The 27,049-nt window shown below is 45.9% G+C and overlaps 2 protein-coding genes across 2 annotated transcripts in view; one reads left to right on the forward strand and one right to left on the reverse strand.

The window, feature by feature from the left end:
• The window catches only part of GSG1 (germ cell associated 1), a 14,570-nt gene extending 13,005 nt beyond the window's left edge, over positions 1-1,565 (forward strand). Inside the window, exon 6 of the mRNA XM_065635729.1 lies at positions 349-1,565. Coding sequence (XP_065491801.1) covers positions 349-664 — 316 coding nt within the window. The 3' untranslated portion in view covers positions 665-1,565. The remainder of the gene's footprint in view (positions 1-348) is intronic.
• On the reverse strand, positions 1,492-24,626 carry FAM234B (family with sequence similarity 234 member B). The gene is made up of 13 exons (XM_065635716.1): positions 24,558-24,626; positions 17,468-17,860; positions 16,406-16,504; positions 13,601-13,789; positions 12,122-12,252; positions 11,320-11,467; positions 10,826-10,967; positions 10,023-10,166; positions 6,452-6,533; positions 6,066-6,221; positions 5,341-5,458; positions 3,962-4,188; positions 1,492-3,541 (listed from the first exon to the last, which is right to left on the reverse strand). The coding sequence occupies exons 1-13, from the start codon at positions 24,592-24,594 to the stop codon at positions 3,536-3,538; spliced, it is 1,872 nt and encodes a 623-aa protein (XP_065491788.1). The 5' UTR covers positions 24,595-24,626; the 3' UTR covers positions 1,492-3,535.
• Between the last annotated feature and the right edge of the window lie 2,423 nt (positions 24,627-27,049).

The raw sequence follows: 27,049 nt of genomic DNA on the forward strand, positions 1-27,049 counted from the left end.
CTCGTGTCCAAGAAGACACTGAGCAGCCCCGCAATACAGAACTTGGTTCCAAGCTGTGCTGTCCTGCTCTGACCAGTTACAGACTTTCCTGCTGCCCTTTTTCTTTTTCCTGCATCCCTCCCTTCCCTGTGTCAAGGATGACCAGTGTTCACCCCACCAGTCTAAGAAGCATCCTGTGGTGAGATAACCACTAAGAACTGTAATGTTACGAGCTGTAGTCTTTCTAGTTCACGTCCATGCCCAACAGCTTCTGCCTGGCAAATCAGGGTGCATCACTGTGCATTCCGTTTAATTCCTTACCCTACTTGGCTTCTCACAGCATGTGCTATTCTTGTGTCTCTTCTGTAGCATGGCCTGGGCCTCCTTCACCTGCTGCATGGCCTCTGCTGTCACCACTCTCAACACCTACACCAAGACGGTGCTGGAGTTCAAAAGGACCCACATCAAGGGCTACAATGGGAGCTTCAAGGATCAGCCTCAGCATCATCAGTGCTTCATACAGCAGCAAATAAGCAGCTACTATGAGCCCCACAACAAGCCCCTCCGTTCAGTCTCTGAGGGAATTGACTTCTACTCTGAACTGCAGCAGAGAGTGCTGCAGCGAGAACCAGAGCTGGAACTGGATGAGGTCTTGGGACACACGATCGGGGAGGATCGCTGTTAGGGATGAGTGTGCAGGGACAGAGCAGTGGGGTTTGGAAGGCACAAGAGCTCTGAACTGAACAGTAGCACCACTGTTAGCAAGTTCTTGAGGAACTTCTTTCCTCTACTGTTCGGGGAGTGAGAAGGTGGGCACAGGGCCAGGGCAAAAGCAGTGCCAACAGTAGCAGGGTGGGTCCTCCCTGACCGCAGTTTGACAGGTGTCCTCAGCTGGAAGGGTAAAACTGGAAGGACATGTTGCTGGTGCCAGCTGCATCAAAGTCTTTCAGACGGAGTTGAGGCAAATGTCCTAATCCCAGCAGTATTGCACCTGGGAATAAACAGACAGCGCCATCCAGCTGGCAAATTGCTGTGCTGGGCCTCTTTGAGTGGTGTCGCATTGACCTTCCAGCAACCCCCCCTGGTTCAGTGCTACGGTGAAGGGCATTGGTGCTCATATCGATTGGCTGTAATCCCCTCTGAATACCCTATTTATTCCTCATTTCCAGGCCCAACCTCCTCTTCTCCCTGCCCCCAGATTAAAAACGCTGCTGCAGCAGGAATGGGGGATTGCTTTCAGACATACCTCTCCTCTTCTCTATCTGTAATGACTCCCACATACTCCCTTCTTGCTTTTTCCCCCAAAATTGCCCATTCTGAGGTACTTCCTGTCTGTCTCTTTCTACTGCGCTTCTCCACAACCTTTAAGAATCCTTGGCTGGGCTTCCGCTTTTTTTTTCCTCTTCATCTGTTCCCTTTTCCCATCGTAAAAATATCACAATCCCCAAATCAAGCAAACTCATAATCTCTCAAAGGTGAAACACTGCTTCACATGACACACTGATGCTGTACACAGTATTTATTTGCTCCATTGCAGTTCACAGTTCAAATACATTTTCCCAACAATATACAGACAGACTCTTTATTCACAGTGGGGATGTGTCTGTGTGTGGGCAAGGTGAATTCACATTACGGAGGAGCTAACATCGCTGAACTTGAATATCAGTTCTCTCAGGAAGAACCTCAAGAGAATAACTACTTCATGTAACAGCCGCTTCACCTTTCCCAGCAAGGTGGTGGCTAGACAGGAGGGAAGGGGCACTCCTGTTTAATCCTCATGTTACTGGTCCTCACACTTTCAATCCCTATTATGCAGCTGTATTAACTGACTATACATTACAAACACTAACCCCTGTCTAGAGGAAAATGCCAGGCCTAGTGCCATTGCTACAGTTGTGCCAATATATACAAAGCTATTTACACAAAAATACCATTAAACATATACAAACTGTTCACAGGCTCTGACACCAAGAGAGCAGGGCCCAAAGACCAGCCTTGGGGCTTGCAGCTAATCCTGAAGGGCTATCCTGGAAGCTTTATATGGAGATGCAGGGAAGGAGAAGAGAGAGGGTGATACAGCAAGGAGAGGTGCCAAAAGCCCAGAAGAGCAAACCCATGGTAGATGTGCCCATCTGGAGGGAGTGTCGAAGTCCTGCCACCACCTTGCCACTCACAGGGAAGTGTGGGCAGGCTGGAAGGGCATGTGCCCGCAGGAGGACAGAAGAGTCCTTTGCAATCTTCATCTTAGTCTGGCTTTGCCTAATGTCAAAGGTCAGACTTAGAAAGCCATACTGGGAAAACAGTTCCTATGTTGTTGACCTGCACTGTGGGGAGCTGCTGGGGCACCAAAGTGGTTGGTTTATATGTGGTCATTTTTATTAGAAGAAAATTAATGCAAATGTTCAGCAACTACAACACAGGAGACTGATGGCACACTCAGAGGTGTAGTTCAAAGTACTAAACATAGTGAGAGCAAATGTGCCCTGAGGGTAGTTTGTTCCTCCTGGAACCTAACACAGGGCTGGGCTGGCAAGAGAATGGTAAAGTTGAGCTCAGGATAGAGGTAAAATGCACAGAGAAGCTTTCCAGTTCTGCTGCTGAGCCTCTAAACCCTGAAGCAGTGGTGTGACAATCAGCTTTGCTGTAACCAAATCCAGTGTGATCTTTACAGTGCCAGTGCGGATGTGCTGGGAATCTATCCCAAAAGGGCTGTGGTGCACTGCAACGGGGAAATCAGCCCACTGGACTGCAGTGTGATGTTACAGTGACACTTCTGGTTCATAAAAAGCTTAGAGATGAAGAGGAGATAGAAATAAGACATGAACCTTTCACTTGTACATGACCCACATGACCCTGTCTTGAACTTGAGATTGGGAAAATAAATATACAGGAACTGGCAAATGCTGTGGGGATCATCTTTCTCTAGACCAGGCAACTCAGCCAGAGAGCTAGTTTGTTCATGAGTTTAGTGACAGAATGGAGAAGAGGGCTGAGAGCACAGGAAAGGTTGTGGACACAACTAGCCCTGCAGGACCCAGAGAGAGGCTTCTGTCCAAAAATATAAATATTAAAGCAGGTGGTGTCCTTTAGCCACACCATTTGCCTTGAGTCATCATGGCCTGCTCTAGTCCTAGAGCTTGTTTGACTGCCTGAAAATACTGTTTGGACATAAAAAGGAGTGTCCTAAATCTCGTTCATAAATTAAACATACAAAAAATATACATATATTGTATAAATCGATACATATATATATATATAAAAGCACCTTGCTTTATATATATATATGTAAATAAATTCTAAATTCACATTTCCATGTTACCTGGAAGGAAGCATGCAAGAACAGCATATGGAGGAGGAGACGCTGAACAAGGCTCTGGTGCAGCACAGGCTTGCCAAGGACAAACCTGCCTCCAGCATCATTCCTCAGCTGAAGAAAGGGGAAATGCTTTTAGCCCCCATTTCCTCTACACAGCAGTTTCCCTGAAGATCCATAGAGCAGATTCCTGTATTCCCCATACAGGCCACAGGTACAACCAAAATCTGAGGAACCACCAGGCTAGAGCTAGAGAAGGAAAGGCAAACAAAAACCAAAACCTATTATCACCCAATCTGGTAGAAAAACGTGGTCATTCACAGGTCAGCAGCTGAACCTGAGCACCACTATATGGAGGACCCTTGTTTGCCCATGTCAAAACAAGTGATCTCTGTCCCAACTCTCTGTTCCCTCTGTGAGTCTGTCAGTCCCTTTATGACCAACACCCCCGGTTCTTTCCAAGATCCCCTTCCTTGTCCAATTGCCAAAGTAATGGCCTCACGATCTGTCCAGCTTATGCCCAAAGGGGCAGCCAGTCATCTTGCAAACAGTCTCTTTGCATCCCACCAGCCTCTCTGCATCCCAAAGAGCACCTAACTGTGTCTGTAGTGAAGAGATCAGATGTTTTCAAAGGCCCAGATTTCATTAGGGATTCCTGCACAATCTCACCTTCTGAGGAAAGTCAACGAATTTCAGCCGGGCGAGAAATCGCCTCACTTCTCCACGGCTGATTTTGGGAATGGTGGTGTCCTTGAGCCACACCATTCGACCTTGACTCATCATGGCCCACTTCAGGCCCAGCTTGGTGACTGAGAGAAATCCTGGCTGCTTTTCAGAGGTTGCAGTTGTTGTCACAGTGATGTGAAATGCATCCTTCTGGAGATCATTAATTCCAACTGGTCCATCAGAAAAGGGAGACAAAATATTGGTGAGGAGTAAACGGTTATGTTTCTTCTAGAAGAAATCTTACAGTCTTTGCTCAATCAAAACATCCACTGGACTGGGGATATATTCAGTCTGACTTTACAATTGCATGTACCTTAGTTAATCAGGGAAAATGATTTTAAGTTAAAAATTTTCCATGGAAATAAACTGAAATTTAGATCAGAAATGGAAGGGTTTGGTTCCAGGTGATGTTTTTGAGTTTGACATAAGACATGCACGTATTTCAATAATGCAGTTCACTTTCAGAAAGCTTTCCTTCCCACACCTATTAGCAGATACTGTTTTACCTCTATAGAAGGGGAAACTGGTAAAGCATGGGCAAGTCAGTTCACTCCAGTTGCTGCAGGATGATCTGTACAGACTTCAGAAATCCCAGTTTCTACCAAACCTCTCTAAAAATTATATTCTCTTTGTTCTTGACTGAGCTGTGTTTTTGTTGTGTAACTATGTAGCAGCTTTTCTATGCTTCCTGGCCTACTGGACTCAGTGCTGGATAAAATGATCTTTTCTTCCCACATTCTGCTATGCACAACAGGCTGGATGTTGGTTGAAGTGCTTTAGGAAGAGCAAGGATATCCAACAGGGACTGTACAACCTTGTACAGATGTTAAACCCAGATCTACTTGTTCTTGAAACACACATTTAAGTATTTTGGATTCCCCTTTTCAAAAAGAAAGAGGAAGAAAAAGCACAGCTGCTATCCCAGAGAGCAGGAGAAGATGGCCAACAAAGGCAGAAATGTATCTGAGGTGATAGAGGAAAGTTTCATAGTGGTTCTTCATGCACCGCCTTAAATCATAAATAGGTCCCTAGAAAGCCAGGGAACTTCTCAGGTGTAAAACATGCATGAAATCAAACTCAGACCTTTCCTTGCTTAAACATGTGAAGAAATTTGGTGGGTCTTCTACTTGCAAAGTAGGGGTTGGACAGAACCTTCCTTCAGGAAGAAGATGCATCTTATTTCCCATTGCTAGCCTACACGTGGTAGACCTCAGGTGCTACCTTTAAAAGCACAACTACATCTAATTATTACACAGCTACCTCTCCCTTCATATTTCTTTTTTTCTTTTAGCATAGGTAGTTTCTCCTCCATTTGTACTCACCTGCTGAAGCGATGACTTTGTCTGTGGCATTGGTGAGGTCCAAAAGGACTGCAGGAAAAATAGGATGAAGGAGATAGAGGTGGTGCAGACCTGGGTGCTCGGGTCTGGGACCAGGTTGCTGTTGGAATGAAGGACAGACAAAAATGTTGCAGCTGGCTAGCAAAGAGGGTTTAGCTTTGCCAAAGAAATGAAGAAGTTTTCTGTCACTGTGCTATCTTTGTGTGGATCGGAGAATCAAAAACTCTATGGTTTTACAGAGATGAAATCCTGCTAAGTTTTTTTCTAAAACAGAATTTGGTCTACAACTTCTGTTTGGTGTGATTGAGATCTGGCTCTGTCAAAGCCAGCTTGATGGGTGAAGCTACAGTCTGGAAGTGTGAGTCTCTGTGCTGACTTGCGTGCCTGCTTGCAGAGAAGCAGCACTCAGGGGCTGGGAACAAAACTGCAGTAAAAACATCTCAGTGTTGCAGAAAAAATGAAATTCACACAGAAAGTTTTCATTTTGTGGATGCAAACATTCTGTCAGTAACTTTCTGGTGAAGAATTTGCACACAAAAACTCCAGTGTTCAGGCTCAGAGAAATCAGTGTCAACGCAAGAGAAAAATATGTCCCTGAAAGCCTTCTTGTATGGCAGGTTTAAAGTTCAATTACATTAGGAATAAAAGACAGGGACTGCATGTGCCTCACAGAGAAACCTCAAAGTGAAGGAAGGATGCTTGCTCACCAGACTTTGTAACACAGGTTGTGCTTCATCAGCCCAGAAGAGAAAAACAGACTTCTTGTCCAAAGTCATGACTGACAGTGCATCAAGTTGTTGCTTCTGCCATGGAAGTTCCTGGTTCCAAACAGGAAGGCCAGATTTGCCATCTACCACCATCACCTCAAGGCAGAAGAGAGATTTAGCATTAATGAGTGTTCAGGTGTGGGTGTACAGAAAGCCCCCTTGCAGTGGCATGGACTGTGCTGTTCCCTTTCATGCCTGTGGCCACAGTGTGATGACTGTCAGGCACAGAAATGGGAAGAGCGAAGTATGGGCAATGACTGCCCCTTTCTACCCAACCTCCCTCACTCCTATGCTGCCGCTGCCCTCCTTGCCTTCACTTGTTTTACCTTTTTTTTCCCATCACCAGTCTGTGCTTGCAGCATGAAGTCCAGAGTTTGGTCAGCACTGAAGTAACCTGGTACAGGCTGGCTGCAAATTTGGAAAAAGAAACACTCAGCCCCATCACAGAAAAACACAGATTTCAGATGGAGGCAGCACAGTTACTTTCATTCTCCATTCTGCCTCTTAAAAAGGCAGGATTTGGCATGCTAAATAAGATCTTTCATACACTCAGAACTGTTCTGACTGTCAGGAACCATTTTCTGGTGAATCAGAAAAGTGAAAAATCATCAAGCAGCCCATGGTGCTTGTTAGCCATTCTTCAGAGTCATCTGTGTGGAGGGCATTCCTTGCTGGGCTGTGTAGACATCTGTTTATCACCCTGTGACATGAATCTGCATTGTTATTTCCTTAGCATGAGAACTGCGTGGTTTTGCTATGGTCATAAAAAATTACCCAGCCCTTTCAATATGCATTGGCAGATTTGACCTCCTGCTGAAAGTGCATTTCCCAGGCTGCCTTAGCTGTGTGAAACAGCTCTTAATATACTCACCACTAATATCAGCCCATGATTCTTTGTTTTCTTACTGCTGGCGGTTTTACAAGCCTTTTCATAACCTTCAGCAGTTTAAATTAAGTCCCCTCTCATCCCCTCCCTTCTGGGTGACATAACACTAATACTTTAATATCTCTCATTATAACTGTTTTCTAACCATCTTGCTTGCCTTTGGCTTTCTGAGTCTTATCTCTGTCTTCCTTACATTCACCACAGCTAGACACAAAGTTCTAAATAAGCACAAATGATTCCTCAAAATTCATAGAATTGGAGATTTTATGGGAAGGCAGGATCATCAGAAAATGTCCTCCCTCTTCTTGTTTATGACAGATTGCTGTATTTCACCCAATTAACCAAGTATCAGTGGGCTGATTTTGACTAAATCTACCAGCCATGAGGCTTGCTACAGAAATACAAAGATGAGATGAATTCATGGACTTCTCATGACAGTCAGTTCTAATGATTCATCTCACTCAAAGAAACATGCCTGCATTTTCATTTCCTTGAACATGAATGGCTAGCACTCCTAGGCACTTGTTCTTACTATGGCAAGATTAAAATGCCCATTGGCTCCCATTACTTGCACATGCTTATGAACTCACCTTTCAGGCTTCTCTTTGGTCATATAAATCCACTGACTTAAATCTTCCATGCTAAAACATTTTTTCCAGCTCTTTTCTCCATTTTTTTCCAGCTTTCCCTTTAAAATGTGCATACCAGAATAGTTCCTGACCAGCAATGCCACAGTACAGTAGTGGCTTGACTTTTATACTTATGTACTTATACTATTTATACTTACTGCATCAAACAACGCCATTCACTTTACAGACACCTTTGGCAACCAGAACCAATGCTTTCAAGGCAGTATCACGGGAGACTCTTACAGCCTGAAAGCTCTCCAGTAGCAAAAGGAAGTAGTAGGTAGTTCTATCAGCATAAACTTAAAACCTCTCCTAAGGTGCCTCTTCTTGTGTCCCTTACAGGTTACAGTCAGTGACAGATCTCACAAACTGAATGCAGGCAGGCGTGTGTGTTTTAGATGCTACCAATCAACTGAAAAATCCCCTGGGCACTTTCTCAAATAAACCAGAAGGTTAGTAATTATTCCTGCCCAACAATAATCCCCACAGCAACCTGCTATTAATCCTCTCTCATCTGAAACATCCATTTACAACACAATTTTCAACTGCTTACTCAATTTCATGGTCTCTGAACTTCGCCCTTGTTTTATGATTACTGATTCTCCTTTATGGTTTTCCAGGGATCTTGTCAAAAGCTATATGGAAATGCAGCACATCTGCAGTGCCCAGGTTGTTTTTATCAGAGACTGTTCCCAAAGGGCTGGACTCAGTCTGCCTGGCTGGAGTGGTGTGTCTAGGGCCAAGTTTATCCAGGAAAAAAGCAGCTCAGCTGTCTCTGTAAGCTTTGTCTTATGAGGAACTGGGTCTGGGTCTGTTTGACTATCTGGTGATACCCCTGAGCTGAATTAGTCCCCCAGCCTATGTTTCTCAAGCAGAGTTTCTCTATGTCCTAAAAAAATATCCTCTTAAATAAAAGCTTGTCCACATTATATTCAGTTTACTAGATTACATCTCTCTTAATTCCCAGAAAACAGGCAGTCCAGGACTTCAGCACAGTGGCCTTGAACAAGAACTGCTTTCATTATTTTTCAATGCCTAACTGGCAGCCCCTGTACACATGCTAAACTCTGTCCGTTGGGAGGTCACAGAACCAGAAGAAACAGGGATGGAGCGCAGCAACCTGGGATACCAGTTGCCCAGAGAGGTTGTGGAGTCTCCAGCCTTGCAGATATTTAAAACCTGACAGCACATAGCCCTGAGCAGCCTGCTTTAGCTGAGCCTGCTTGAGCAGGTATGTTGGACTAGGTAATCTCTAGAGGTGCCTTCCAACCTCAGCCATACTGTGATTGTGTGAATGTAAGAGGTAAAGCAGTTCTCAACCCTTCTTGATTTGAACTCATAGAAAATTTCCAATTAATCAGTTGTTCCATTTAGAAATTTCTTGCATATCACTGATTTTACAGCATCTATGAACTGGCTTTGCTTAGTCAGTACACAGCCCCAGACACATCCAGAAGTCTGCAGACTCTGGGCCCAGAACACTTTTAGTTTGTCTCATTTCCCCATAGCAAGATCAACTAGCCATAAGCCATTCCTAAAGCCATTGCTGATGTCACCCATCAGCCCTCAAGAATGTGGACATTATCTGAATATCAAACCTAGTTGAACACCGACTTTTTTTTTTTTCCTAATGAAGTTCCACTGACTTCTTCCTATTAGTGCTCTTGACAGTCAGGTAACACTGCACTGAGAGCTGCTTTCTTTCCTCTAGACAGCAGAGCAAGCAATTTGTTTCCCACGTAATTTCCCTCAACTGTGCCCAACCACCCTTTGCAAATATTTAATATTGGGTAAGCTGAAGTTGCTGGTTATTATAAGTCCAGGAGTTCTGGCAAATTACTTCATCTCCATGTGTGAAATTAGAGGATAAGCAGTATTATTTTAAGATTTACATTTAGTATAGATGGTGTGCTGACTGCCCTCAGAGTGCTCATTTTCAGATTTCAAGGAACATTAAGACCTGTGACCTATACTCAGACACCTTCTCTAAATACTTAACATCTCTAATGCAACTGGTCCCCTCCACTGAGCTGGCAAGTGGCAGTCCTGAACAGCAGACGGGCTGAATCACACACCAGTAATCCCCTGAATTCCAGTGCCACAGTGGATATGACAACAATGTTGGGTACCTGAATCAAGCCCCTTATTTGTAATCACTCACAAGCATACAGCTCAGGTTTGCAGCCTCCTGTTCCTTGCTCCCCCCATTCCTGCCCTCCTCACTTGCTCAGCGACGCATTTGTACACCTCCAGTTCTTCGACTTCTCTGCAGACATGGAGAATCCTTCTCAATTACTTTCTAAGGAGCACATATACTTAAAAGTGAAGGGCAGAAAATGGTACAGGAAGAACTAGGACAGAAAAATATTCCCAGTATGTAACCTGCTGATGTTCTGCAGTTCCAGGGTCCAATGGGGCTCCAGGTCCTGCCCTCGCAGTAGGATCAAGCCCTCTTTGGTTGTGATGAGCAGGTTGCTGCAGTTTGTGTCAGGTGTCTTCACTGTCTGCAGAAAGTCAACACCCCCACTGGGACAAATGGAAAGCAGAGAGGAGATTCTGAGTCTTGTATCTGCATATCTTAGCACTACCTGCCTGTCCACATGGCAATTCATCCCACCTAAGATTTGAACTGTTCTTGGAGAAGCCCATCTTTTCCCCAGAGGTGAAGCTTAGCTTCCTTTGGGTGTTCCTTAGTTAAGTGGGTTAAATTCAGGTGTGAGCTTTTCTGAACATCTTGAGCTACTATAAAAAGCATGGAGTGTGGGGGTTCACATTTGTTCCCTTCCTTTTATTCCTATCCACACTGATCTTGATCACAATTTGGCAGTAAAGAAGAAGGACCTGAGAAATCCAGGCCCACGATGCTGGACATACACTGAGCTTCCCAAAGGAACTCCATCAGCTGGGAACACCTTTTTTTTTTCCTCCAGGTATGCATGGGAGATGGAAGAAAGGAAAGGAGCAGGAGAAGCGAAGGATTTCTTTTTACCGTACTCTGCACTTCTTTTGCTAGGACAACTATGGGAGAGGGAGGAAACAATGAGTTACCCAAAGTACTGTGATCAACTGAGAAATGAGAAGAAGGACAGTACGGAAGTAGGAGGGACCATCTCTAGGAGCACTAAGAAGCGCCCATCCTCCCCATCCTCTCCCGGCAGAAGCAAGATGATGAGTCCATCTCCTACCTATAAATGTCAATGAGCTCTGACAGGTTGACAGATCTGCGCTTCTCCCACTCTGGCTCCTCGTGCTGCAGCATTGCAGGAAAGCTGTCCCGGTTTCTGGCTTGGGTAAAGATATCCCTCAGGGCAACTGCTTGAACATTACCTGCCAGGAAGAGTAAAGATGAAGAGTCCTGCCTGCAAAAGTTAACTCCCTAATAGCATGGAGGGTCCTTGGGACCACTGTGGTTGTGGCAGAAGGCAAAGAAATGCCCAGAGCTGGAACTTCCTTGGCATGATGTGCCTTTGGGAAATTCCAAGGTATTTCAGGCTAGCAGGTATTGGTGCTCCTGCACTTTTCCACACCATGCCAGTGAGGCTTGTTCCCACGCCCCCTACTCCTAGCTTTTATAGCAGAAGGCATGGTAGAGATATCCCAGGGACGCTCTGGCCCATTTTAGGTAAAATGAATGTTTTCTTAGTAAGGTGAAGTGCTGGAGAGGCAAGGTGCATCTTACCAAAACCAAATAGGATGTAGATGGCTTCCCGGCTGGTGATGTGGACTTCGGGGCCAATCACCTTCCCTTCTCCATTGGTGCTGTACATCACAGGCCCACCCAAAGCAGTCCCAGTCTTTCCTGACACCAAGATGAAAAACACATCAGGCTGCAAAGAGAGAGATGCAGAGATTTTTAGCAGTACTTTCATCTTCCCTGGTCTCCACAGCAAGAAGCTCCACTGCTCTTTCACCCCACACCAAGGTCTAGCTCGTGGTCTTTTTCTCTTTGTTCAGTCTGAATTCCTGGGACTCTTACATTCATGCTTTTCCCTTGACTGCAAATACATCAAAGATGGAAGGGACTTCAGAAACCTGAACTCCTCTAACGACATTAACGCTAGATTTGTGGGGAGGGATAATCACAGAGGAAATCTGCATCTGAATTAATCACATAAGCATTTATTTCTTTTGGATAAGCTGAATGGTCCTTTCTCCAGAGATTTGTCTCAACACAGCTCCCTGCGCTGCTAAACATTCACTTCAAACCAAGCCTTCACTGAACAAAACCAGATAATTCTCAAGTCTCAGCCAGGGGTAAATAATGACCCTTCTGTTCACTTACAGCTGACAAGAAATGCAGGTAGTATCATTATTGCTTCATCTCACTGCTTTGAAAGAAAAAGTGTGCTTTTCAGGGAAATCTAAGGGAATGGAAATTAGGGGCTGTTGCAGCTCCTGTTACAGCTTTTCCACATCAGTCTCCCTGTTCTTCCTCTAGATAGTCAAGGTCCTTTCAAACCCCAAACAAGGCTATGCTGTACCTGTGTCTCCTTCAGAGCCAGGACAACAATATCCCTAGTCCCATCTCCATCTACATCCGGAAGAATTGCAGCCGGTGCAGCCAAGATCCCACTTGAAAGGTGGATGGAGTTCAGCATCCAGATGGTCTTGCCTGTGGGAAGAACAGGATGAAAGAGACTCACAACACTTGGGCCACCAGTGGGCATCCCCAGAGGGTTCCAAAAAACCTTCTTGAAGAAGGAAGCAAGAGGGGTTGTTTCCATCATTCTCTGAGAAGTAGAAAGACAAGCCTACAACCTAGGGCAAGCTGCAGTGGAAAGCAAAGTTCTTCCCCCAGCATTTCTTCAGATTGTCTTTTAGCCATGCCTCAAGTCCTGCTGTGCTTGCTGCTTAGAATCTCTCTAGAAAGACCTGAAACCAAAACAATTCCTGAAACAGCAGAGAATATTTGTGGTTCAGTCTTGGAAGGAGAACCTAAATGAGAGTGCTGCTCTGCAGGACAGCAGTTGTTTTCCTCAGCCAGCTGTAAAGCCTGTAGGTAGATGCCAGGAAAGGGAACAGATGGGCAGTTCTGATATTCAAAGTGCAAATCTGTGTCTCAGTTAAATTCCCAGCAGCAAATAGCCACTCTAGCACGGCATGCTTGCTCTGCCTCAGGGTGAAAGCATGTTAGCAGACATGATGTCAAATGGTTCAGCAGTCCAGCGTGGACCCAGCTGGAAATTCAGTAAAACCTGATTTGCAAATTGGCAAATAAACGCCCAAAAAAGGCAAAATGAAATTCAATGCTTTTCCTTTTCCATGATTCTTTTGCCAACACTTCTGCTTTTTCAATAAGAGTTTTAAAACGCTTTTCTGCTGCTGCTGCTGTGTAGGATAAGGTTTGCCCTTGTGTGACAAAGGAAACCAAAGGCCAGACATGCAAACACTTGCATACATTAACAACACTACTACTGCTGGTAAAGGAGACAGTTGATGGTCCTGACCATCAGTGAATTTATGTGGTAGAACAAACAGCAATCAGAGAATGGAGATGCAGATGATCAAGTGATTAAAAATGCAGTATTCATTCATATCTAATCAATTCTTCTATGGGCCTAATTTCTCTTGAAGGTTTCCTGGCTATAGCACGTCCTTATATAACTTTTCTAAGGATGGTGCTCAGCTTTTCAGTGCTGTTAGGTAGGTGCTGAGCTGTACTAACAGCTCAACGTTGATGAGAACAGACCTCACATATCCTTTATACCATGGGGATGCTACAGGATAACATGAACACCTTTAAATGTTCTGAGATAGTAGGATGAAGATGCTGCCACAGAGAAGCAGCAGTTTGGATTTTCTGTGTAACTGGAAACTCATGAGTGTTTTGACTCCTTCCTGTGTGTAACTAGATAACAGCCACCATGAAGTGCCAGCAGTGAATCATTCATTCTTATCAGTCCTTTAAAGAAAACAAAACAGTAGTAACGTATTTCTAACATGCTGGCAGTTGACTCTACCTGTGGAGGCACTGAGAAGGCTGAGGAATTTTGCTGTTCCTGTAACAAGGCAGACGGGCTCTCCAGGTGCCCCCAGTGACAGCCCTTTGCACTGCACGCTCCGAGTTTCCTCTGGAAGTTGGATGGACCACAAGGTGCTGCCATTCATACCAGAAAGGGCCACCACAGTTACAGACGGCCTAGAGACACCTGGAAGAGGCAGGAAAGAGAGAGTGAAATCCCTTGGCACCAAGGGCTATGTCCACGCTGCCTTTGGTCTTTGTGCTTGAGTTCCAGCTCTAGCTCTTAGAGCTGAGTGGCTCAAGTCAGCCACATTCACACTGCCTGAAAGCAAATGTCAAATTCCACCCCACGGGCGAGTCTTTCTGCCTGCAGAGCCTAGCAGTGATCTCCAGACCAGTTGTGCTGTCAGTCAACAGTGCAGACAATCAGAGGTTGGACCTGAGCTCACGGCAAGAAATGTGGCCAGCCGGGCATAGAGGAACCAAAATCCTGGGGACAACCTCCTCAATTGTGCTGACTTCCTGGTGTGAAATGTACTGCTGTCAAACCAGACTGATCCTTCTGATCCTCTCTCCCTCAAAATCTCCCTCCCTTGGCGAGCACCAAGGAGAAACCTTACATGACTCCCAAGACAGATGCCACCTCATGTCAAAGTCCTGGGTTGTTTGTAATTCTGGAGCAGTAGAAGGTGACTGGCAATCTGAGAGCTTTTTCCTTTGTTTTCCAAGTGAGTTTTACTGTGAAAAACAGACTGAATGCAACCAGCTGGTGTAACTCAGGGTCCTTTTCCTAATTCACTGGTTAGCACAAAATAGTTGCAAAAAAAAAGTGCTCTGTGCTGTTTTGATTGACTGTTGGCTCTGATTCCAAATGTCAACAACTGACCACAGACATAACTGTGGTTACTGTAATCTCCACTTGGTATGCTCATATCACAATTTAAGATGAATACATTTCAAAATAACAACAGTCCCAGCTGACTCCTGTCTTACTAGCAAAACAACATGTAATCTGACTACACAAAGGGTGTATCTAGGCCACTGGCTAAAAGCAAGTCTGAGCCCACTCTCTAAATCAAACTCACTCTCTTCTCAAACTGAAAATCATCTGGCCTATGCTAAGGGGCTGCCCCAGCCCCAGTTCTCTTCACTGGGTTGGCAGGGACTAAGAACAACTAACTCCTGAATGCAGCTCACAACTGTTGTGTGTACAAGCTGAAGAAACAGCTAACAATGTCATAGCTTACTCCATCAGGTACCTATCCTAAGCTTATCTCTACTTGACACTGTGTGAATGCTCTGAGCACAATCTATGGGAGGGCTGATGTGCAGCTATGTGGGTTTAGGATTGTGATGTGCTTACACCTGCTTTAGTGTCTGCTTTCTGTCTTCCAGATGAAGATGAAGCTATGCATGACTAGTTCTATTCAGAGCATGCTGAGAACTGTACATATGTCTGCGATGAAAGATAAATACAATGCAATGGAAATATATAGAACACAAAGCCAACCACTACAAACTGAATGCAGCCTTTATATCAACAGCATCTCCCACTCTCACTTTCTTTTTTAACTTAATCTACAGTTTTCTCTCTGCTCAGAGATTTCTTTCTAAAGGGCTTGTTGTGAAATACTGAGGTCCTTGCTTGGGCCACGGAGAAGCGGTATTTTCCCCATCTGCTAACTATATTTTTATTATCCAACTCTGTGAACAACCAAGGCATTCTGCTCCCATAGGACTTCTCTTCATGCTGTGCAATGTATGCTTGCTATCTGAATACATCTCTGAGACCGAACAGATTCATGTAAACTCAGGTGATGCCAGGCTGGGCAGAGGCCATACAGCAGGCAGCTGGGAACCTCCAGGACTTCAGAAGCTCAGTGCAATAGGAAGCCACTGGACTTGGCAGCCCCTGTGTAACAGTGGCCGGTATCAGCAGGTTGCTGTTATGTTACCTGAGAGGTGTGAGGGCTAACAGAGAAAGCAAAAGCAGCCAGAAGGAGGAAGCAGGGCTAAACAGCTAGGCACAGCAGCTTACCCACCATCAGGCAGTCTATTATCTGTGAATTAACAATGACTCGGAGCCTGGAAAGTATATGGAGTGACTTGGAGAAAAAGGCAGAAAGGTGAGGGTGTTTCCTGCAATGCTGACCTAGAGCTGCCCTAAAAAAATTCATAATGTTTCCTGTTGGCAAGCAACTGGCTAGTTCAGAAGAACCAGAGTGCTCCAACAGTCAGCTCTGCCATCACTGTCCCTGTTACCAGCTACTCTTAGTAATGGCCAGGACACTAGACCACAGATGAGGAAAGAGTCAAGACTATCACTGAATCTCATTTGTAACCTTTGTCGAGTTGCTCCCTTTTCTGTGCTTCCACCTCTGTGCCTGTAAAATGGAAGTAGTTAGACTGAGCTCTTTTGTGAAGGGCTCTGAAAGATAACAAGAGGGGGAAAAAAACCCACCTTATTTCCAATTGCTATTTGTAGAGCAGTCCTTTCTGATTGCTTTATCTCTGACCACAAACCAAGTGTGCACAAATACAGAAGAAAAAGATGGACTTGCCCCAATAGGAAATAAGGGGAAACAGATGATATTGACCCAACAGGTATGGGAGCATAGGCTTGCAATGAAAATTCTGAGTAGTGTGACAAAGCACAGACATAGTACACCAGCCATTTTAAGGAACTCTGAAAAGAGCAATGAAGTAGATTTGCAGAGACAGGAACTGTTCCCGTGCATAAGACAAACAAAAGTCTGTACTGACATGTACAGAAAGAGGAATGGAAAGGAGCTGCGGTGCTTACCCCTGACGCTAGCATTCATCAAGGCAGTGAAGACAATGAGGATGTCAGGGAGCCCATCGCCGTTCACATCACACAGTTCCAGCGGGGATAACACACCACCTGCAATAGTCACAGAGAATCACCACACTGTTGTCAAAAAGGCCACCCAGCCCATCTTCCATGCTGGGAGAGGAGGGCCAGCCCAGAAAAAGAGACTCATGGATAGCCGAGCATCACGGAGTCTGCTAGGGAACCACCAATGTCAGGCAGCTCACACCACAGCAAGATGTTTCATTGCATGGAAAGGCAGAAATGTAGCATCTGGGTCAGGGAAAGGAAAGGGAAAAATGGAGGAGGTAACAGGAAAAGATTTCTGCATTCCACTTCACTTTCTGAGGTGATGTGGGAGCCACATATCTTATGAAGGGCTTAGATTTGGAAGCCAGAGGTAGAAAGCAAGGAGGGAGAGACATATCTAGACCTGGCAGAAACTATTTCACAAACCACTGTTACTTTACTGCAGAAGTCAGAATAGGAGATACTTTAGAAATGTTACCAGTGGCCTGAATAGGATGACAAAAGATCACAAATGTTGATTTATGGATTCAAGCAGGACAAGAAGACAAAAGAAATAAGGTTAGGTAAGCCAGATAGAAGACACAAAGACTTTTATCCCTCTCCTGCTGAACACACCCACACACTTCAGTGTGGAGGTGCTGGTGGAACCCAGGATGCAGAGAGGGAGGTACTATGTTTTAAAGTGGGCTGGGCCATGTCCATGTGGGACAGAGCACACCATCTGAACAAAAAGGCAGGATGGCAGAAGGGTCAAAATTTTTTTTTGGTGTTGACAGAAACAAGATTTTGTAGCACTGTCATATACTGATGCTAGATTTCATGGCCTCAGCTTGAAGAGGGAGCAGGACACAGTTGCCCATTTACTGTTCTACCTAGGAGCATCTGCAGTGGTAAGGAAGGGCCTCTGCTCTGACTTGGCTTTCCCAGATAGGTCTCTCCCACCGATGCCCAGCCTGGGAGCTGCCACCTCCCCCATGCCAGATGCTGTTCCTGGGGCTTTCTCACCTGCTCCCTGACCTAGGTTGCGGTTCCAGGTGTTATGCAAGTCTCTAGGGGGACAGGGAATTAGAAATGCGCACACCAAGACAAGAATCATCGAGATCACCACAGTGAGCAAAAAGATCGCTGTGCGCAGGTATGGCATGAGGGAGGGAGCAGCCTTCTGCTCCAAACTCCCAGCCGTCTCTGCAGAATAACCCTCAGGCGCGCTCTCTGACGTGTGCTGCTTTGTCATCCCAACCTCCACATCAGAGTCAGGGTCCTGCACCTCCTCAGGGGGGCTCTTCCCATTCTTGACCCCCCCGTTCTTCTGGATGTTGAGTACCAGGTCATCTTCACTTTCATCACTGTCAGCCTGAGTGAGGGGATCGTATTCCCCAAGGTCTGGGCTCTTCTTTCCTGAGGAAAGAGATGGAGAGAGACAATAAAGCATGAGTTCCTTGCTTTTGCAGCATCTCAGTGGAGAAAAGGCTGCAGTGGAGAGTGATACAGAAGGGATGACAGAACAGTGTGCATTTTGCATGGATCCAAGTGAGAGGCGTGAGAGAAAAGACAGGGTCTGTCCGTGAGTAGCAGCTGCAGGAGAAAAGATGTCAACAGTTCATTTTCCCAAGATAAAAGTGTATATTTATCTATATACATATACATACACACATGTATGTATGTATGTATGTAATTCATGGCTGACTTAATTCAAATACTTTCCTGTTTGGTAACGAGACACATTGACGTGAAGTCATGCTTAACAGTCTTGAATACCTAAACTGCAGCACTCTCTTGACTTCAGATTCTTAACTCCTTTAGCATTTGCCAGCTCCTAATCCTGACACAGCCCCTTTTCACTTGTAATCTTGTTCTCTGAGGAGTCCTCTCTCTGCAACTCACTTTTCCCCTGCTCCTCCTGCCTGGTCCAAGACATCTGCTGTCCTGCTCTTCATGAGGGACAGGAGGGATAAAGCACTGCACACGGCTTCTTTGTAGTGCTAAAAATGGGTGTCGGCTCCCTGAAGATGAGGGCAAAGCCATTTTGCGCATTTGGGCCAGTATCATGCAGATGTCTGAAGGGATCAGGGCTGCCCCTCTAAGACACCACATCCCTGCATGGCTCAGCACTGTGAGAGGGAGTGCTCCAGCCCTGCAGTAGTATACCACCGTGCTCCTGCTCTGTTGCTGCTCCCAGCAGAGCCGACAGCTTGTGCTTGGCCTTGCCAAGACAGATAACTTAGTACTGATGCCTTCAGGTGGTGGTACAAGAAAGTAGCTTAGCTTTAGGTGTTTCCCTCACAGATGCCTGTCACACTGACTACTTCTCCCCCAAGCCCTAGACAGCCATGGGGAGTGTGATGAGGGCAGGTGCAGAGCCTGGTTGTACATACTGGCGTAAAGCCAGGGCCATCTGTTTATGGGGCCAGGCAAGATCACGCAGACTCACTGCCCTGAGCTGCATCTCAGGGAGCTGCTCTGAGCCACCAGGCTGGGCATGGAGCCATGGCCACTGCTCCAATGTTTGCAGGGTCTCAGTCTATTTCCCTCTCTCTCCTGTTCCATGGGGGGACTTTGCTATCCCAGGTATCTGCCTTATTTCCCTTTGCCTAAAGTTGACCTGAGACAGGAGCTAATTTGTGCCCAAAGATGCTTCAAGTGATACATATAAGACATAAATAATAAGCAAAAATATGCAAGCTGTAACCACTCTCGGACACTAAGATGATGGGAAGGCTTTACAGAGTGGAAATTTAAGAGCTTTTACGATTATTCTTCCTGCATAAGATAATATGTCCTACTTCTGTTTTTCCTGCTAAAGGCAGACTCACAGTTACAAACATTGTAGTATCTAGTTAGTGCAACACACCTATTTTGCATCATCTAGAATCTATTTTGCAGCACGTGCATCTCATTTCTTTCTCATTTCTCGTCCCACAAAAGCACCTTCACTTCCCTTTCCTGTACCACTTATAAATGGCATTCAGTGTCAATTTTAGGATTTTAAAAAAAATGTCAATCCTACTAAAGGCCAAATGCCCCACACTAAGTAGAACAGCCAGGACAACCCACCCACACTGAACAGAGGGAAATAAAGACATCTGAGTGTCCTGGTTTTGTTAAAAAACAAGTTTCTCTTTTAGTGAATTTCCCTGTCAGCTAAAGCCTTCTAAATAACTGCAGTTTTCCTGAAAGCTAGATACATGTTTTGGTAGACATAGCAATGGAATGCGAGGTCACTGGTAAGGATGGATGCACATCTTGCGAGAGCAGTGAACTGAAACAGGTGACTGAAAAACTGACCAACTAAAGGATTCCATCCCATTCACATCATACTTCATATAAAAGTGGGAGGTCACGAGGATCTCATCCCTTTTCGTTATGGCCGACATTGGGAGAGGACCTTGCGAGTTGTCCCTGCGAACTGAGGCCTAGTGACAGACTGAATCCAGTTCTGGTTGGCTGCAGAGTCCAGTCCAGGACTTCGGGTGCCGGCCCTACATCTGCCAGAGCAGTTGCCGGGACTTTCAAGATTGGTTTTGTATATTTTATATTATCTTCTCTATTTCTATTAGTAGCATTAGTAAAACATATTTAATTTTTCCAACTCTCTTCTCTCTGTCCTTCTTTCCCTCCCAACCGCCTGTCCTTAGTGAGAAGGGGGGAGGGGCTAAAAGAGAAGGGTGGGGGAGAGGGGGTTAAAAATACATCTGCCATGGTTTTATTGTCACCCTGCAATCAAACCACGACACCGACATCACATATATAAATTACACCCTCCCTTTTTGAACTAGGGGTTTCTACAGAAGACTCACGTCAAAACAATCTGGTCCACACACACACACTCCAAATAGCTGTTCCTTGTGGAGGCAGAGCACCCAGCTAAAAGGTATTACATTCCTACGGGATGGTCAGGTGTATCCCTGTGAGACAATGCATTGTTTCACATAGATCTGTTCAAAGTGTGGGCTCTTCAGGAAGTCTTCATAACCTTGGCTCCATCCTGTGAGCAGCACAGAAGGCCATCAACCTCAGTGGCACACAGCTCTCTGCTCAGAGACTGCAGTGACAGTGCTGTGTGAATTTCCCAGATGTCTATACAGTAGGTTGTGCTGGTAAGTTCCTGAAGGAGTACTCAGCAAAAACAAGAAATTCCAGAGAGGACTCACTGGCAGGGTATTTGCAGCTTCTCACTACAGATCCAGATGTGCCAGTTCAAGCCAGGTCAGAGTGGTATGAAAAGCAAATGCTGCCGGCCCAAGAGTAAATGGTATTTAGCCTGGGAAGTCAAAGTTTAACAGTTATGTCAACCAGACTGCTCCCAGTTTTGGAAACTGCTGTGCTTTGAGTAAAACAACTCAAAAGCATAATTACATTTCAGATACACTGTGATTTGTTTAATTATCTTAATTTCAGACAGTCGATCCAGAAGACTGAAACCTTCTGTTCATCCTTGGGGCAACTAAAAACATTGACAGGAATGAGCTTTATCTTGAACAGTTTTGTTCCGAGTCTCTAGGAGACAGAAAGGACCTCGAAACTATGGCTTACCCATGGATGGGACTGAGATGTTGAGAACATCAACAGTGGTATCAATCACCACAGACAACCTGTAACAGGAACACCTTTCCTGCTAAGAACCAGGTAAGAATCCAGATCTACTCTGAGAGGCTAGAAAACAGCTGCTACACAGTAATGACTTACAGCTTTTTGTGATGTACATAGGAAAGGATGTTTTGATATGTAAGAGAGCTATAGAGCCTGACCAGTTATAGAAGAGCTATAAAGCCTGACCAGGAGGCAGAAACTGGCATTCCTTCTCCATATCCTTCCTCAAAAGGTTAGCTGGCACCCTCACAAGGCACAGCCACTCAGTAAGGTCTGGCATAAAATTCCCTGCTGATTTTTTTAAGTCAAAAGGAGGGAAGACACTGTTCTTTAACAACGGCTGTTGGAGCACTCATGTAGCACATGGGAAACCCACCTGCATGTCTAATCTCAGAGGATTCAAACACTCATCTCCCACCATTCAGAGAGCCCTAACAATCAATCTGTAGCTGTTCTGGGAATGTGTGTGGAGGGGTGGCGAGGACACGCTCAGCCTGGCCTTCTGAGGCTGTTCTGCAGTGCAGAGAATATGTAACTCGTGATTCACCTGGCTGGAGAGAGAACAGATGGAACACGTCTCCTCATCTGGGTTTTAGGTCACTTGCTGTGGGAAGGAGGGATACCACACCTTACTTGCACTAATTACTTCCAAATGCCTTTTTGACAGAAAAGTATAAATAGACAGAAATGGCAGTAAACACTGTATGAAAACAAGTGCAGTCTCACACCATTTAGAGAATTCTGATTTATTGAGAAGTGCTTCAGAAGTCAAATTCTTTCCTTTCTGGTCAAGAATAAGGCTCAGGCTGGGGGAAGACAGTTTGTCTATCAAGAGAAAGCTAAAACTGCCTCTGTTGCAAGTGATCAGCTGTCAGAAAATCCAACACTCCCATGCAGTTTTCAACTTTCCATCATGGAAATGGAAATGCTAAGACCTGAGTTGGCCTCTTGGTGAAAGTCTCACTCTGTCTCCTGAAACAATAATCTCTGCATAACCTTAATGATAAATTAGTCCCTGCACTAAAGCAAACAGACTCTAGACCTACCTTGAGCAGTTCTGTGGCCTTGCATATGTATGTAGCAGACCTGTATAACTCATATCTTGTTATCTGTCTTTTGCATAGCATCTCTAAGTGGTATAGACCTTGCATTCACTTTACAGGGGACAGAGTTAAATCAGTTTCCATGCTGCTCTGTGCTCTCTCCTACAGTTATAGTAAATAAACTGTTTCTGTTCTGACCTGCTCTAAATTGTGTTTTGTTTTCTTCCACAGCACCAGTGATAAAACAGAGGTGCCCAGTCAGTGGCCTATGGTTACCATCAATCTGAAGAACTGTTGCTTGTAGTCTGTGGCTAAATCACTGATCATGTTGCCCTAGTATTTTTTTTTTCAGCCACTGGAAGAAAAAGCAAATACTAGAGCGGGAGGTTTTCAAAGGCAGAAGAGAGAGAAAATGTCCCAAATGTATCAACTTTCAAGGGCAGCTGGACTCTAAACTGCACTTTATGACTTTGAAAATCCCCTGTGCATTTTCCTAACAGCACTTTCTGCACAGGCAGCTCTTGCAACTATTGCAGTAGAAGAATGTGACCTCTTATAGAAGATGAATCATGTGATCATGATTTGGAAAGGAGGCATCTGTGAGGTGATCTGTGTTGGAATCAGGTCCCACTCATAATGAAATACTCATTTCTAGTGCTGATGGCTTGAAAGATATTAATTGTGATATTTTTTTCTGGTTTTGACTTACTGGAAAGGCTTCTTTGCACTCACTTTGGAGTGAAAAGGGCCCATCTTGGACTTTAGATAAGTACCATTTTCAGTGCGTTATTCCAATGATGACACACTGGTTCCAGTATCCTTTGTACTCACTTCATGTTCTGTTTATTTTTCTTTTTTTTCCCAGCTGGCAGTTGGCAGGCACGAGTCACTGGGTACTGCAGACATATCTCTAAGCCCGCGGGGAGATAAGTTGCCACATATTGATGTAATTAATTTAATGAGATGGAGTAGGAAAAACCAGCTATAGCAATAGGCTCTCTGCTTTCTCATTGCTGTTGAAAGCTACATTTTTCAAGAGTTAACCACACAAACAAGGTATGATATACGCAATTTAAATGAAAGACTGATGCAAGAACTGTATTCTTAACTGCAGAGGCAAGGCCTGTGCTTTGTTTGAAATCGGTGTGTCCCAACAGCAGATATCAAATACATCACACTGGTTCCAGAGGTCCCAGAAGAGTTCTGTACATGTTATTGTACACCCCAATACACACACTTATAACCACCAACTCCCACTTTTTCTGAACTTAATGTAAATTGTATTCCTTTCTATTTAAACAAATATATATATATATATATAAAAAACCTGGAAAAAACTGATTTGTAAACAAAACTTCTTTGAATGAGACCTAACAGGCACTACATAAACTAAAAAATAATTACTCCGGGTATAGGTTACTTGAAGCTGACAGCAAGGGCCCTGAAGACATTACTGTGATCTTTATGGACCGATGGTCTAGGGAAGTATGACCTGCCCACTGAGTGCAGCTTCACAGACTCGGGCACTGCAGGACAACAGTGATGTGTGGTGCCAGGGAGGAGTCCTGTCTCTGTCCCATGGCTGTCTCAAAGGCAAGACATGGTCAAGAAGGGACACTCTCCCCCTGGGTTAATGCAACCAGGTGCACTGGCACTGTCTCCAGTCTACCCAACAGCAACTAGCACGCTCTCAAGATCTGTTTTCCAACATGTTTTCACTCCCTTTTAATCTCCTCGCTGAATAGAATGGTTGTTAGACTGCTGTTCACTGCCTAATCTTTGAAAGATCTGGTTCCCTGACACAATAGTCACTTATGCTTGAATATCCTTTCATCTCGCTGAAGATCTCTGGCTGGAAGGTATGCAGGGGTGGCAGGCAGGCTTTAAACATTTACCTAAGGTAATTGCAGTGTCACATACCGAACTCCTGGCTTGGCTTTTGGGGGTGTTAAAACCCAGGAGGAGTGGATCAGAGAGGGTCTAACACTGTTTCGCGGTGGTGGCGGCTGTCTTGAGCCCTTCCAACCCCAACCATTCCGAGATTCTGCGATTCTGTGCCCGTTTCTGCGCGGCCTGCGGGACCCGGCGCCTCCTCCCGCGCACCCCCGGCCCGGCTCCTCGAAGGGCCGCGACCAGGCCCAGGCCCCCCCGCCGCCACGCACGCCGCCTCCGGAACCCCGAGGCTCTGCCCCGTCCCCTGCAGCCCTCCCTCCGCCACGGGACCCGGGTGGAGGCCGCCGACCTCCTCACACTCCCCGCGACCCCAGGGCACCCGGGCCTGCCCCTTCCCCGCAGCGCCGGGCCTCGCCGCACATCGCCACATCACCATGGCAACGCACCCCACTGCCCCCGGGCAGCGGCAACCGCGCCTCCCCACCGCCGGGGGCTGCCCCGGACGTGGGTGCCCCCGGCCCTGCTCGGCGCGGCCCGCTCTCTGCCTGCCGCGGGAGCAGACCCCTTACCCGGCAGCTTCAGCGCCCGCGACAGCACCGTAGCCATGCTGGGGAGCCGCAGTGCGCATGCGCGCCACCCGCCCCCTCCCAGCGCCTTCCCGCGGCCTGCTGGGAATTGTAGTTCCGCGGCGTGAGGCTCCCCGCGGGGCGCCCGTACCCACCCCCGCAACCCGGCCGGGGCCCGGGGGCGCGTCGCTCCTCGCCCGCGAAGCCTCACTCCCTGTCATGGGGAGCTGCGGGTGAGAGCCGCCCGCGGGCAGCCGGGGCGTGCGAGGCGTGCACGCTGCCGGCCCCGAGGTGCCCTCGCCATGGGGCTGCCCCTGCGGCAGGGCTCCAGCTGGGGTGGTACGGGGGCCGCCGCCTGGCAGGTGCCCCCCTCCTGCAAAGGTGGCCGGCCGCCTGGCATTAACTTTGGGATTCCCACCAAAACCGAGGCTCGGTCATCCTTCGTTTGCTCCCTCTCGTTTCACAGGGGCAGAGACTCACAGGGTGGTGGGGGCTGGTGGCAGCGAGGCATGGCCAGGACAGCCCAGTTTTATACAGCCTGCGTCACTCTGCTGGGCACAGACACACGGAAAAATACACTTCTTGTCCTAAGTGGTTTCTGCAGAACGTGCCAGTCCCTTAAGTTATTCTTGGTATAAATATATGTCTTCATTCTTAGGAAGTTTTTGGTTGGAAGAAATCTTATTTGTTGATATTGTTTTATTTGCAACTGTGGTTTTGTTTTGTTTTGGTTTTTTTTCTTAATTACGAAAGACCACCAGGACGTTTTCCAAAGCTGTCCTTGATCTTCACCACAGCCTCCCGAGGCAAGCGAAGAAGTGAACTTTCCCTTTCCCACGATGGGGAAGTTGGCCAAGGAGGGTTTTGCGGCTTCCCCAAAGCCACGAAGCTTCAGCTTCTCAATTCCCAGACCCATGCTCAGGCCACCTAACACCACCAGTTCTTTGAGTCATGATTTGTGAGAGAACTCTCAAAGCTGACTCCTTTGTCACAGGAGAAAGGAGTATTGGCTCCATAATCAAAGAGAGTCTGATTGGCTAAAGAACACACCCTGCTTCCTCAGCATCTGCTGCTGCTTTCTCCTGTTTCACGTGCTGTTCCTACAAAAAATGTACTTACCCTTTCCTGTCAGGTCTGTCCTGAAACTCTTTAAATAATAACAATAAAGAAGGAGCAGAAGAGAGACACCAAGCGGTCTACCTGGTGAATATATTTTTTTTCAGGTATGAATGGGAAAGAGAGTAGTTCTGATCCAAAATATTTTGGTACCAGAGGGACTTTTTCCATTGATGTCATCAGGCTTCAGATCGGGACTGTCCAGAGAACACAGTGCTTGCAGAGGCAGTTCCAGGTGGCAAGCTCTGGAGAAGCCATTAGATTCGTCATTGTTCTTTCCCTTCCAGGTTTTCCTGAATACAGAATCTTTCTATTTTTTATGCCATTTCTCCTCTTTCACTTTTTGATTTAAGAGCAGTGATGATCCTGTATCTATGTAAATATTTACAGGAGAGATCCTGGATGCTTTTCAAGCCTCAGTTAGCAAAGCCCATGATACACAGGGACAAGAGCTGTCCAGCAAAGTGGTTCTTTCTAAGAAAATGCTTCTGGCACCAGTTAGAGCTGGGAGTAAAGGCATGGCAGAAATCAGCCAGAAGTGGGGACTGGAAAATCTGGTGTCCTCATTTGTGATCTTCTAACATCTGGCACACACGCATACACTGCAAGAGCCCATAGTTTACAATGCTGGTACGTTTGCAGTACAGCGCAACCCTCTCTTAATTTCAAGCATCCCCACAAAAATGGCTCATTCCCCAAGCCCTGAGATCTCTGTGAGGCTAATGGATAGCAAAGACAAGTGATTTGTGGTGAAAACTGATGCTTTTGAGGAACATATGACTAAGCGCAGTGTTCAGAGGGTGTAATGATTTGCAAAGCATGAGAAATGAAATTTTCCTTCTTTACATTGTGAATGTAAGCTGATTTGCATATAAATTGGACCTGTCAAGTGTACTAATATCAATCAAAAAGCTGTGAAAATAAAACTGGAGTTGCAAATACATCATTCATTTATGTGAATGCTGCTGTTAATTTTATTTATTTTTTTTCCAAAGCAGTTTGAAAAAGCCAGATGCTGAAAAATGAGATACTTGGGGTTAAGCTTTGAAGTCTGAGAGCTTTGAGTTGGCAGTGTGGTTGTTTAGAAAAATGTTAGAAGCCAAAAAGCATGAAAATATGCACCCACCGGCCCCTTATCAGTGAGTGCTAAGCCTGTGCAAGCCCTCTCTGCCCACCCTGACACCTGCTATCCTGAGCAGGGTGAAGACTCTGCTTGAGGTAAATTTGCTGTGTCCTGCTTTCTGACCTGACTTCTGACCTGGCCCTTTGAAATGCTGGTCTGTTGGAGTCGCTGTATAAGTACTCAATATTCACCTGACCTACCCAAATTATGGTGATATCCAGGGTCCACCTAGTAAGGCCAGTGCAGAAGACTTTGA

This window comes from Caloenas nicobarica, chromosome 1 (assembly GCF_036013445.1).
Source record: "Caloenas nicobarica isolate bCalNic1 chromosome 1, bCalNic1.hap1, whole genome shotgun sequence".
Taxonomy (NCBI): Eukaryota; Metazoa; Chordata; class Aves; order Columbiformes; family Columbidae; genus Caloenas; species Caloenas nicobarica.

What these genes read in the sequence shown, in the direction of transcription:
- FAM234B (XM_065635716.1), bottom strand. Translation starts at nt 24,594, where the DNA reads ATGGCTACGGTGCTGTCGCGGGCGCTGAAGCTGCCGG. An exon ending in GAGCTCATTGACATTTATAG is followed by an intron (nt 10,167 to 10,825) that starts GTAGGAGATGGA and finishes CATTTGTCCCAG; the next exon opens with TGGGGGTGTTGACTTTCTGC. An exon ending in CAAAGTCATCGCTTCAGCAG is followed by an intron (nt 4,189 to 5,340) that starts GTGAGTACAAAT and finishes CTGATGGACCAG; the next exon opens with TTGGAATTAATGATCTCCAG.